Source organism: Syngnathoides biaculeatus, chromosome 4, assembly GCF_019802595.1.
Source record: "Syngnathoides biaculeatus isolate LvHL_M chromosome 4, ASM1980259v1, whole genome shotgun sequence".
Lineage (NCBI taxonomy): Eukaryota > Metazoa > Chordata > Actinopteri > Syngnathiformes > Syngnathidae > Syngnathoides > Syngnathoides biaculeatus.
The window spans coordinates 13,804,024-13,814,551 of NC_084643.1; the positions used below are offsets into that span (position 1 = coordinate 13,804,024).

The 10,528-nt window shown below is 46.8% G+C and overlaps 1 protein-coding gene across 5 annotated transcripts in view; it reads left to right on the top strand.

Moving 5' to 3' along the window:
• The window catches only part of oclnb (occludin b), a 77,394-nt gene extending 67,644 nt beyond the window's left edge, over positions 1 to 9,750 (top strand). For all 5 annotated transcript variants that reach the window (XM_061818326.1, XM_061818325.1, XM_061818324.1 and 2 more), the window contains 3 exons: positions 178 to 349; positions 9,151 to 9,192; positions 9,294 to 9,750. In XM_061818326.1, coding sequence (XP_061674310.1) covers positions 178 to 349; positions 9,151 to 9,192; positions 9,294 to 9,377 — 298 coding nt within the window. In that variant the 3' untranslated portion in view covers positions 9,378 to 9,750. The remainder of the gene's footprint in view (positions 1 to 177; positions 350 to 9,150; positions 9,193 to 9,293) is intronic.
• Positions 9,751 to 10,528: the final 778 nt, after the last annotated feature.

The window sequence follows — 10,528 nt, forward strand, 5'->3', positions numbered from 1 at the left end:
CTGTTCTTTCATTGGCTATTGCCGTAGCATCTTCCTGGAACCCCATTGGCTACGATTGACGTCAATTTTTACCCATGATACTTTTTGGAAGTTGAGGTACCACATTACTTGTGTTCGTAGACACTTTCCATCTGAGATGTATACACAATATACTTTTTTCTCTCTTCATTTCTGCAGATTATATCCTTCTGTTGTGGATGAAGATGAGCGTTTAATTTACAGACAAGAGTTTGAGCAGGATTACCGTGAGTACAAGAAACTACAACTTGAGCTGGACAACATAAACCAGAGCCTTGCTCATCTAGATCGAGAACTGGCTATACATCCCGATGGCAGTCCACAGTTTCTGGTAAGTGTACATTATGGCTTCCCAACCCTTTCTTAAACTCAATTTTCAGACAGGGAACTCATTTAATCGGAACCCTGATTCCCCAAAAAAAATCATGCATTGTAGGTGAATTTCTCAAATTTGTCAATAGGTGTGAATGTGAGTGTAAATGGTTGGGTGTCTCTATTTGACCTGTAATTGGCTGACAACATGTTCAGAGTGTACTCTTACTCCCACCCAAAGGCCATTTGTATCCATCTGATAGGCTCCATCATACCTATGACCCTAGTGAGTCTAATCAGTGTACAACATGGAAAAAAATGGAGATCCTTTGTTGTTCTTGTTCTGAATGTCGTACCAAGGCAGCAATGACTGCTGGAGAAAAATTCCTTGTGTGCTTTTACACTCTTGTCCAATAAAGCTGACTCTGATTCTAATTCTGACATAGTCTGTTAATTATTAAAAACACGTTATAAACTTTTATTTAGGTCAACCTTGATCTAACTTTTATGTGCAATGCATTTTTAATAAACACACACACTATACTATACTACTATTCTATAATGCAATATTTGCTCATCTGCTTTGACTTTTGGATCATTAAGTTATATATAAATAAATATAAATGCCACTTGCTTCCGGTCTTCAAGCTGGTAGCAGCTTAAACAGAAGGCTCTGACCAGCCCGATCGTAATTCAATAAATCCTGCTGATTTTGGACCGAATGTTGTGAATACTCGACATGGGACACTCCTGGCGACGACTTCAGTGGACTAAAATCACCATCTGTGCAACCTTAGTCGTATCGTTCGCGTCGAAGTTAGCCTAGCCTAGCTGGGACCGCTAACAACGAAAGCGTCTTGTTTTCCAGTATTTACTGAGGAGGAAAACATCAAACGCTAGTATCTACACGTCCTGCAAAACCTGCATATCATATACAATGAGGGTAGTGAGTACCAATAATAAGTTGGGCGAGTGGAAACGCCAACATAAACTTGCTCATTGGCCTAGTAGTCTTTAGCTTAGCTTGATAACAACAAGACACGTTTGTGATCAATTCGTGGAAGTTGAAGAAACATCCAACGTGAGTAACTTCATAACTTATACGACAAGGGCCGTGAGGACTTGGGAAATTTAACGAGTCTTATCTTAGTACCCAAATTGGTGCCGTATCGTTCCCATTGAAGCTGCTTGGCCTAAGTTAGCCTAACGTGCTAACTTTTTGCCTACGTAGAGTATACAACGAAGACCAAACATAAATCGTCGACTCAACCTTTAACTACTAGTGAGGGCCATTGTGGTTTGAATCCCTTCCATCCACGTATCCTTTAAATTGCCATATCCTTTATATTTTCAACACAGGCATTATGTGATTTGTGTTGTAGCGCTGGAGAAAAGGAGTCGGAGGCGGAGTGTCGGACACAGGAACAAAACTTGTTTTATTGGCAGACATCAAAACACTACTCGCATAACGGCGGGAACTCTGTGAACCCTGACTCCGGAAGAGCAACAACAAAAACAGTCCGTGCGGAACCCCGCAACCCAACTCGAGGTTCCACGAGTTTATTATGTAAACACCAAACAAGGCCCCCCAGAATTCACCCATAGTCAAAATCCTCGAGCTGTGGAGGGATGACGACCCGACCCCGGCGGGTGTGCACTGTAGGGGCCGAGGGGGGCGGGGCCGCACTGTCCATTAAGTCATGGGACAAGGGCCCAGGTGGGGTTGAGGGCACCCCGGCAGGCGCAGGGGCACAGGGCAAAGGGGGATGACCCCGGCGCGAGGGGAGGGCCGCCCCCAAAGGCTGGGCAATGTCCAGTGCGCGGGTTTGACCCTGTCCACGGAAACAGTCTCGGGTCTGCCGCCAATGTCCATGAGCAGGCTCTTATCCCCGTGCTCCAGCACCCTGAACGGGCCGTCGTATGGGGGCGGACGGGTCCACGGTGGGCGTCATGTCGAACAAACACAAAATCCGCAGAGCGCAGGTGACGGGGCAGCCGGGCAGCGGGGGTGCCATGTTGCGACGTGGGAACCGGCGCGAAACCCTTTTGCGGCCTTCAGCAGGTAGGACCGTTGCCTGGCTGCAGACCAGGGCGCTGTGCCGTCCGGGATGAATTCGCCGGGGACCCGCAGTGACTGGCCGTAGACGAGCTCGGCGGATGAGGACAACAGGTCCTCCTTGGGGGCGCACCTGAGGCCGAGCATGACCCACGGGAGCTTATCCAACCAGTTGCCATCTGTCAAGTCGGCATGCAGGGCTGCTTTCAAGGAGCGGTGGAACTGCTCGCAGAGACCGTTCGCCTTGAGGTGATAGGCGGTAGTCCAGTGCAGTTTGACCCCCAAACTCTCAGCGACTGCGTTCCAGAGTTCAGAGGTAAACTGAGAGCCACGGTCGGAGAAAAGGTCGGACGGGGTCCCGAAGCGCGCAACCCGAATGCCGATGAACGACCGGGTCACGTCTGATGACGTAGTCGAGGAGAGGGGAATGGCTTCGAGCCAGCGGGTCGTCCTGTCCACCATGGTGAGCAAGTAGGTGAAACCGTGGGAGGAAGAGGATCCACCAAGTCGACGTTGACGTGGTCGAACCTCCTCTCAGTTTGGCCCCTTAGCCCGCTGACAGCCCACGCACGAGTCGACCCAGGCCTGCACATCTTTCTTAAGACAGCGCCATACAAACTTCTGGGCCACCAGCCTCACGGACGGTTTCCTTCCGGGGTGGGAGAGGTTGTGGACCGCCTTGAAAACAGCCCGCCGTCAGTTTGCAGGGACCAGCGGCCAAGGCTGGTCAGCCGAGAGGTCGCACAGCAGCCTGACGCCCGAGTCACCAATCGCGACTTCCTCCAGGCGCAAACCCGAACCGTCAGAAGTCTTGAGGGCCTGCACCCCGTGGTCCGAGGCCTGGTCTGCGCTCATGTGGGAGTGGTCGAGACCTTGATGCACAGTGCCGACAATCGTCCTGGAGAGGCAGTCCGCGACCACATTGGATTTGCCGGCGATGTGTTGGATGTCCGTAGTGTACTCCGAGATGAACGGCAGTTGGCGTTGCTGGCGGGTGGACCACGGCTCGGCCACTTTGGACATGTCGAAAGTGAGGGGTTTATGGTCCACATATGCCGTGAAGTTACAGCCTTCCAATAGGGAGCGGAAGTGGCGGATCGCCAGCCAGAGGCCGAGGAGCTCCCTATCGAACGTGTTGTATTTGCGCTCCCTGGGGACCAGCTGACGGCTGAAAAAGGCAAGCGGTTGCCAGGCGCCGTCAACCCACTGTTCGAATACGGCTCCACCAGCGTAGTCCGATGCGTCGGTAGTGAGAGCAACAGGGGCCCCGTGGGTCAGGTGAGCCAGCATAGTGGCACGATTCAGCGCGGCCTTCGTAGCCTCGAAGGCTTCCATCCTCTCGACCGTCCATTCAACGTCCCGGTTGGGGGCCTTGTCTTTAAGAGCCTCATAGAGCGGGCGCATGATGTGGTCCACCCGGCGGTTGAACCGGTGGTAGAAAGTCACCATCCCCAGGAACTCCCGGAGCCCCCGAGCCGAGCGAGGTCGGAGAAAAGCGGAGACAGCCTCCACCTTTGCTGGAAGGGGGATGGCACCGTTCTTGTCGATGAGGTGCCCGAGGAACTGGATAGAGGGCACCCCGAAAATTCACTTCGCCGGGTTGATGATCAGGCCATGGTGTCTTGCGAAGAGGTCGCGGAGGTGCATCAGATGTTCATCTTATCATCCAAATAGACGAACACAAATGGCAAGTCCCTGAGCACAGAATCCATTAAACGTTGGAAAGATTGTGCCACGTTTTTAAGACCAAACGGCATCCTCAGAAACTCGAACAGTCCAAACGGTGTGATTACAGCCGTCTTGGGAACGTCTGAGGGGTGCACGGGAACCTGGTGATACCCACGCACCAGGTCGACCTTGGAGAACAGGATTTTGCCCGCCAGGTGGGCCGATAAGTCCTGAATGTGTGGAACAGGGTAGCGGTCGGGCGTAGTGGCGTTGTTAAGGTGGCGGTAATCACCACACGGTCGCCACCCGCCACTCGGTTTAGGGACAATGTGTAGCGGCGAGGCCCATGGGCTATCCGAGCGGCGGACGATGCCCAGGTGCTCCATGTTGGCAAACTCGGACTTAGCGACTGCTAGCTTCTCGGGGTCAAGCGGTCGGGCCCTTGCGTGAATCGGGGGGCCCTTGGTCACAATGTGGTGCTCGACCCCATGTTTAGTCTTGGCAGAGGTGAAAGTGGGCAGTGTCAAGCCAGGGAATTCACCCAGGAGGAGCTGGTACTTGGTGCCGTCTGAGAGCGAACTGGAGAGACCGCCATAAGTCGCTTCATTGTGGACACAGGCAACCAAGGAGAAAGTCAGTGCATCCACCAGAGGACCCTTTCTTAACATCCATCAGCAGCCCATGGGCACAAAAAAAAAATCAGCGCCGAGGAGAGGGAACGAGACATCGGCAGTGACAAAGTCCCATGTGAAGCGCTGACTCCCGAAACACAAGTCCACAGTCCTTATGCCATAAGAGCAGATAGGGGAGCCATTAGCGGACACTAGGGGTGGCCCATGAGTCCCGCCAGCGGCGTCCTCCGCAGTGGCCGACAGGACGCTCCTCTGGGCGCCGGTGTCGCAAAGGAATTTGCGCCCGGAAAGGGTGTCCTTGACAAACAACAGCCAGCTCTTTGCGCACGCTCACGGCCACCGCGGAGCGCGGGCTTTGGCGTTTCCCGACGCATCGTAGTTGCAAGGGGCGCAGCACCTCTTCGCTTTCGCACCGAAACGGGCGTGGAAGTAGCACAAGCCTGTGTCAGCACGGCCGTCGGTGGCGATGGGGCCCCTGCTGGATGCCACCCCCATGCCTGGAGGCGAGTCACTGCGCGTCGCGGCCAGCATCTCAGGGGAGAAGCGCTGGGTGGCCAGGAAGAAGCGGTCGGCCTCCTCGGCCAGGGCCCGGGGCTTAGTGACTGTACTGTTAGCAAGCGCCGTCTGAACATATGGTGGCATGTGCCTGAGAAACAGTTCCAGTGGCTCACAGTCCACTTGAAATCAATACAAAGGTGTGCTATCTGGTTGGTTTCATCCATACTAAGTTCTCTGATCCATATCTTTATGCACCTTAGTGTGCGCACAGGTGCACAGCCATGTTGGAATAGGAAGGAGTGTTTCCCAAACTCTGACTGTCCAAAATAACTTGGTTTGCTGAAGCATTTAAAATTCCTTTCACTCGAGTTTAGGGGCTAATATTTTTTTAAATTTCCATCTTTGCCCCTCCTGGAACGTGTCAACTTATCGTGGTGGAGGGGTTTGTGTGTCCCAATGATCCTAGGAACTAGGTTGTCTCGAGTTTCATGCCCTTGGTTGGGTCACTTATGGCAAACCGCTCAGAGGTAAGGGAGCAGACAAAACAGCTATAGGGCATAGGGGATGGGCGCAAAGATCCAAAGGCAGGGACCATGGCGATCTGATCCCCAGCTATATAACCTGGCATGTGAGGTCAAGAAATTCCAACTAGATATAGAGCTCGTACATGTGACGTCACCATTGACAGTGTGGGGGACATTGAACCGGAGCAGACTATTTACAATGCCCGAGACTTTTTGTGCTGTTGGTTGTTACAATAGACGAGACAGATATTCAAATAGCTCATTCTATGGAATACCAGCTAAAAAGACGAGAAAGGATCGATGGATTTCGGCAGTTAAACGTGATGGATGGTGCCCAACCAAACGATTGTGTAGCGATCACTTCATTTCAGGTAGGAATAATTTTTTTTTAAGTATTTGTAATGGCAAGTTGGCTTATTTGAGAACAATGCGTTGAAAAAAAAAGAAAAAAAGACAGGTAGTCGACTCCAACATACACAGAAGCGTGTTGCAGCACAACTGGATCAACACATGTATCTGATGAGTAAGTCGAGATTTACATGGCAGAGTTTGAAAGCGTATAAAAGTCTGGACGCATACAAATACTTAGTTGTTGGATCTGTTCTCAATCAAGAATAAATCTCACATAGTGATGGACCCACTCATATTTTTTCAATACAAATACCAATATTTAAATAAATGACCCCTCGTTTTACACAAACTCGCATTCATTAACTATAATTGAGGGAAAAAAAAGTGAGTCGGCTCGTCTGTACACCAAGCGTGTTGCGGCCACACGTTAAACTTCGACAAACCTCTCCTTGACAGACTTTTTTTTTGTATTAATATGCATTGTTCTCAAAGGAGTCCAATGCGTATTTAAAAAAAGAAAATAAACTATCGGTCACAGTGATGTTTACATAGGTTAACATGTGGCTGCAACATGCTTCTGTGTATGGGGGCTGAAGCCTATCCCAGCAGTTTATTTTGTTTTTTTAAATACGCGAACAATGTGTATTTAAAAAAAAAAAACATCTGTCATGAAGAGGTTTACCGAAGTTTAACTTGTGGCTGCAACATGCTTTGGTTTCCAATCATAGTTAATGATTGCGAGTTTGTGTAAAACCAGTGGTCATTAATTTAAATATTGGTATTTGTATTGAAAAAAACCCTTGTGTTGTTGTTTTTTTTTTTTTAAATGGCCAAGTCAAAGATCTACCCACAACAAAAATACAGAACATATTTATTTCAAAGTATATTGAGGATTCTTCATGTGTAAAATGTACGTTTGTGTGTCTTGCATAACCGCATGACCCAATATTACACAACATAATTAAATGTTTTTTTGTAACTATCTGAGTTCATGTTGATGATCACTAAACACCATATGAATGAAAATACAGACCTGGGCTGTGTCACTCACATCAGAGGACTGCAGTGAGAAACACTCACAATCTGAGATATCCTTCTACACATCAGCCATGGCTTCACAGCACCGTGTAACTGTATTCCTTTTCAGTTGCAGAGATTTTATTGAAGATAATATTTCCGCCTTATTTTTAAAAGATCGGAACGAGTCTTCTATGCCTCTTTTACCATCTCTCCATCTTGGAATGACATTTTGTTATTAATGATGTGACAAACCTGGAACGATGCTTCGGTGGCAGCTTTTGCTGTTGAACTATATTGTGTGAAAAGTGACTGCTGTGCGGCCATTTGGGATTTTAGTTTGCTCACTTTTCTCATTCTCAGCTCGCTTTTCGCCGGAATGTCGGTGTCATATTTTCCATAAAAAGTTCGAAAATGCCACTCCACATTTCATTACACTGGCAGATGAGGCAAACACACTTTGAAAATGACATTGTTAAAAAGTTGTCCGCCTCCCATTCCGTATTAAAGTGATACGTTTTTGTCTTCTTTACTGCAGCATCCATACTCATCTTTATTAAGATTTCTTAAGCGAGAGCTTAAAATAGGTGCAACTCACTGGTAGCGTGTTTTCCTGTACTGTCGTTTTTACACATGCGTGGTGAGCTAAAGTTAAAAAAATAAATACAGCTGATGTCTTTTTTTTATTTTCTTGGCACTCCGTTGCGATCGAACAAAACTGCCACTCAATTGCGACCGATGCATTGAGCACCCCTGTATCGGACATTCGGGTGAAGAGAGAGGCAGCCCTGTTAACTGATCACCACCTGGTGCTGAGTTGGCTCCGACGGTGGGGGATGATGCCAGTCCAACTTGGCAGGCTCAGAGGTATTGTGAGGGTCTTCTTGGGACGTCTGACAGAATCCCACCAGAAGGAGTTTTAATTCCCACCTCCAACAGAATTTTGCACATGTTCTGGGGAATGTGGGGGACATCGACTCCGAGTGGACCGTGTTCCAAACCTCTATTGCTAGGCACCCAGCCGGATCTGTAGCCATCCGGTGGTTTGTGCCTGTCGTGACGGCAATTCTCCAACGGTTAGGAATGCCGTCAACCTGAAGGTGTCTTATCGGGCCTTTCTGGCCTGCGGGATTCCTGAGGCAGCTGATGGGAACCAGCTGGCCAAGCGGAATGCGAATCTGGTTGTCGGTAACTGTGAGGCCAACGATTTCCAGCTGATTCACCGTGCCGGCAGGGATGAGAATCAGGACTTCCAAATCTGAGATCATGACCCCCAGTCAAAAAAGGCTGGTATACCCTCTTCAGGTTTGGGGTGAGGTCATGCCTCAAGTGGAGGAGTTCACGTATCTTGCCGTCTTGTTTATGAGTGAAGATTGGAAAGAGAGATAAGCAGGCAATCTTTGTATCAGTCTGTTTTTGTAAAGAAGGAGCAAATCTCAAATGCGAAGCACTCAATTTACCAGTTGATCTATGTTCCTACCCTCACCTACGGTCACGGGCTGCGGGTCGTGAGCGAAAGAACAAGATCCCAGATATGAGCGGAAGAAATCATTTGGCTCCGTAAGGCCTGGACATCAACCTTATAAAACACTTTTGGATGAATAAGAGTGGAGACTGAGAGCCATGACTTCTCGTTCATCTTCAGTGTGTAACTTCACAAATGTACCTCTGGAAATATGGTTATAAATTCCCTGAAGACACATCCCTGAACCTTGTGTAAAAACATCCTAAAAGAGTCTAAACTGTCATACCTTCAGAGGATGGACTGATGTCATTTCAAACCCTATAAATTAAGACTGGGATGTTACTTAAATTCATATCCGAGTTAAGGCAGGTGATCAAATACTTTTGGTAACATAATGTTTATTTATTTTTTGTAATAAAATTGAGAAATTAATTAAAATACCCACAAACATAGTCAGCATAGCTACTTGAGTATGTTCTAGTATTTGCTTTTTTTTTCGTTCATGGATAAATACAGAATTTTTATAGATGGGCAATTTTGTACACATTTTTGTATCATGAGCCAAACTCCAATAATGATTATTTTATTACGATTACATTTTTTTTTCAGGATGCCATAGAAGACTACACCAAAGTGAAGAATTTGAAGAATGTAAGTCATCTAAAATATGATGGGTGTGCTTTTTTTTGTAACATGACATTGCTTCAGATTTGGTTGTGCATTTCCTTTAATTGTATTCCCCTGATGACCAGATGAAGAAGAAGCGGTGCAAATATCTCAGATCTAAGCTGTCCCACATCAAAAGGATGATCAGTGACTATGACCTTCGACCTTGAGTCATGAGTTCTTATTCAGAGTATGAATCCAACCTCCATTGTCTCATATTGTTCAAAGTTTGACCACAAGCCAATGTAATAAGAATATGCTTAAGACTTAAGGTAACAGGGATGTGTATCTTTTCTTGTTGATTTTTCACATATACTTTAATTATTTTCAATTTTGTGTCAAGTAACATTTGAGAAATAATGTTTTAAACCTTAATTTTTGTTTTATTTTTTGATATATATACATATTCTTCAAAGCATCGGTAATAAGCCATGTACTCATTCCAGGATTTAAAATCATTGACCAGCACTCGTTAACAATGTTTGGTTTACAATTGTAGATGTTTTTAATTATAATTTTTAGCAATACTTAAATAAAATGTTACTCCAGATTTTCTTGTATTGTCAAGAATGTATCTTTTGAATTGTACTGGATAACTTTTATGCTTTTTCCTACTTATGATTATTATTTTTGGATTGGACGCTCCTAAAAAGAAGGGGTTTTGGGGAAACACCAACCAAATGCATAAGAAGAAAACAGATTATGATAATAGAATGCAGAATTAGAATGATAATGCAATGCATTAAGAGGGTGCAATCATTTAATCTGGTAAAGGTTTAGGCATCTGTTTTTTTTAAAATGCTGCTATTTTGTAGTTTTGGGCAAGGTTAATCCTGTTCAGAGATCACCCCCGCAAATCATTCTCTTCAATCGCTCCTTGTCCCTGCCACGATCTGCTCTAACTCAAGTCTGCAAGTCTTCCCTAACCATGAACAATTCATCTTTCGTCATTCTCTGGCTTCTACTGGGCCACTACATTTCCACCCTGTTTTTACCGATATATCCACTGTCTTTCCTCTGCACATCTAAGGCATCTCAATCTGGTCTTTCTAGTTCAAAACCTTCCAGTCAGTATTGTCCCTCTGATGAGCACATTCCTGATCCTGTCCATTCTTGTCACTGCCAGTGAAAATCTCAGCATTTTCAACTCTATTACATGTCTTCTGATAACTCCTCTTCTTCCTTTCCTTCTGGCTTGTCCCGTTAGGGTTCGCCACAGCGAGTCATCTTTTTCCATCTAAGCCTATCTCCTCCATCTTCCTCTTGAACACCAATTGCACTCATGTATTCCCTCACAGCATCCACCAAACTTCTCTTTAGT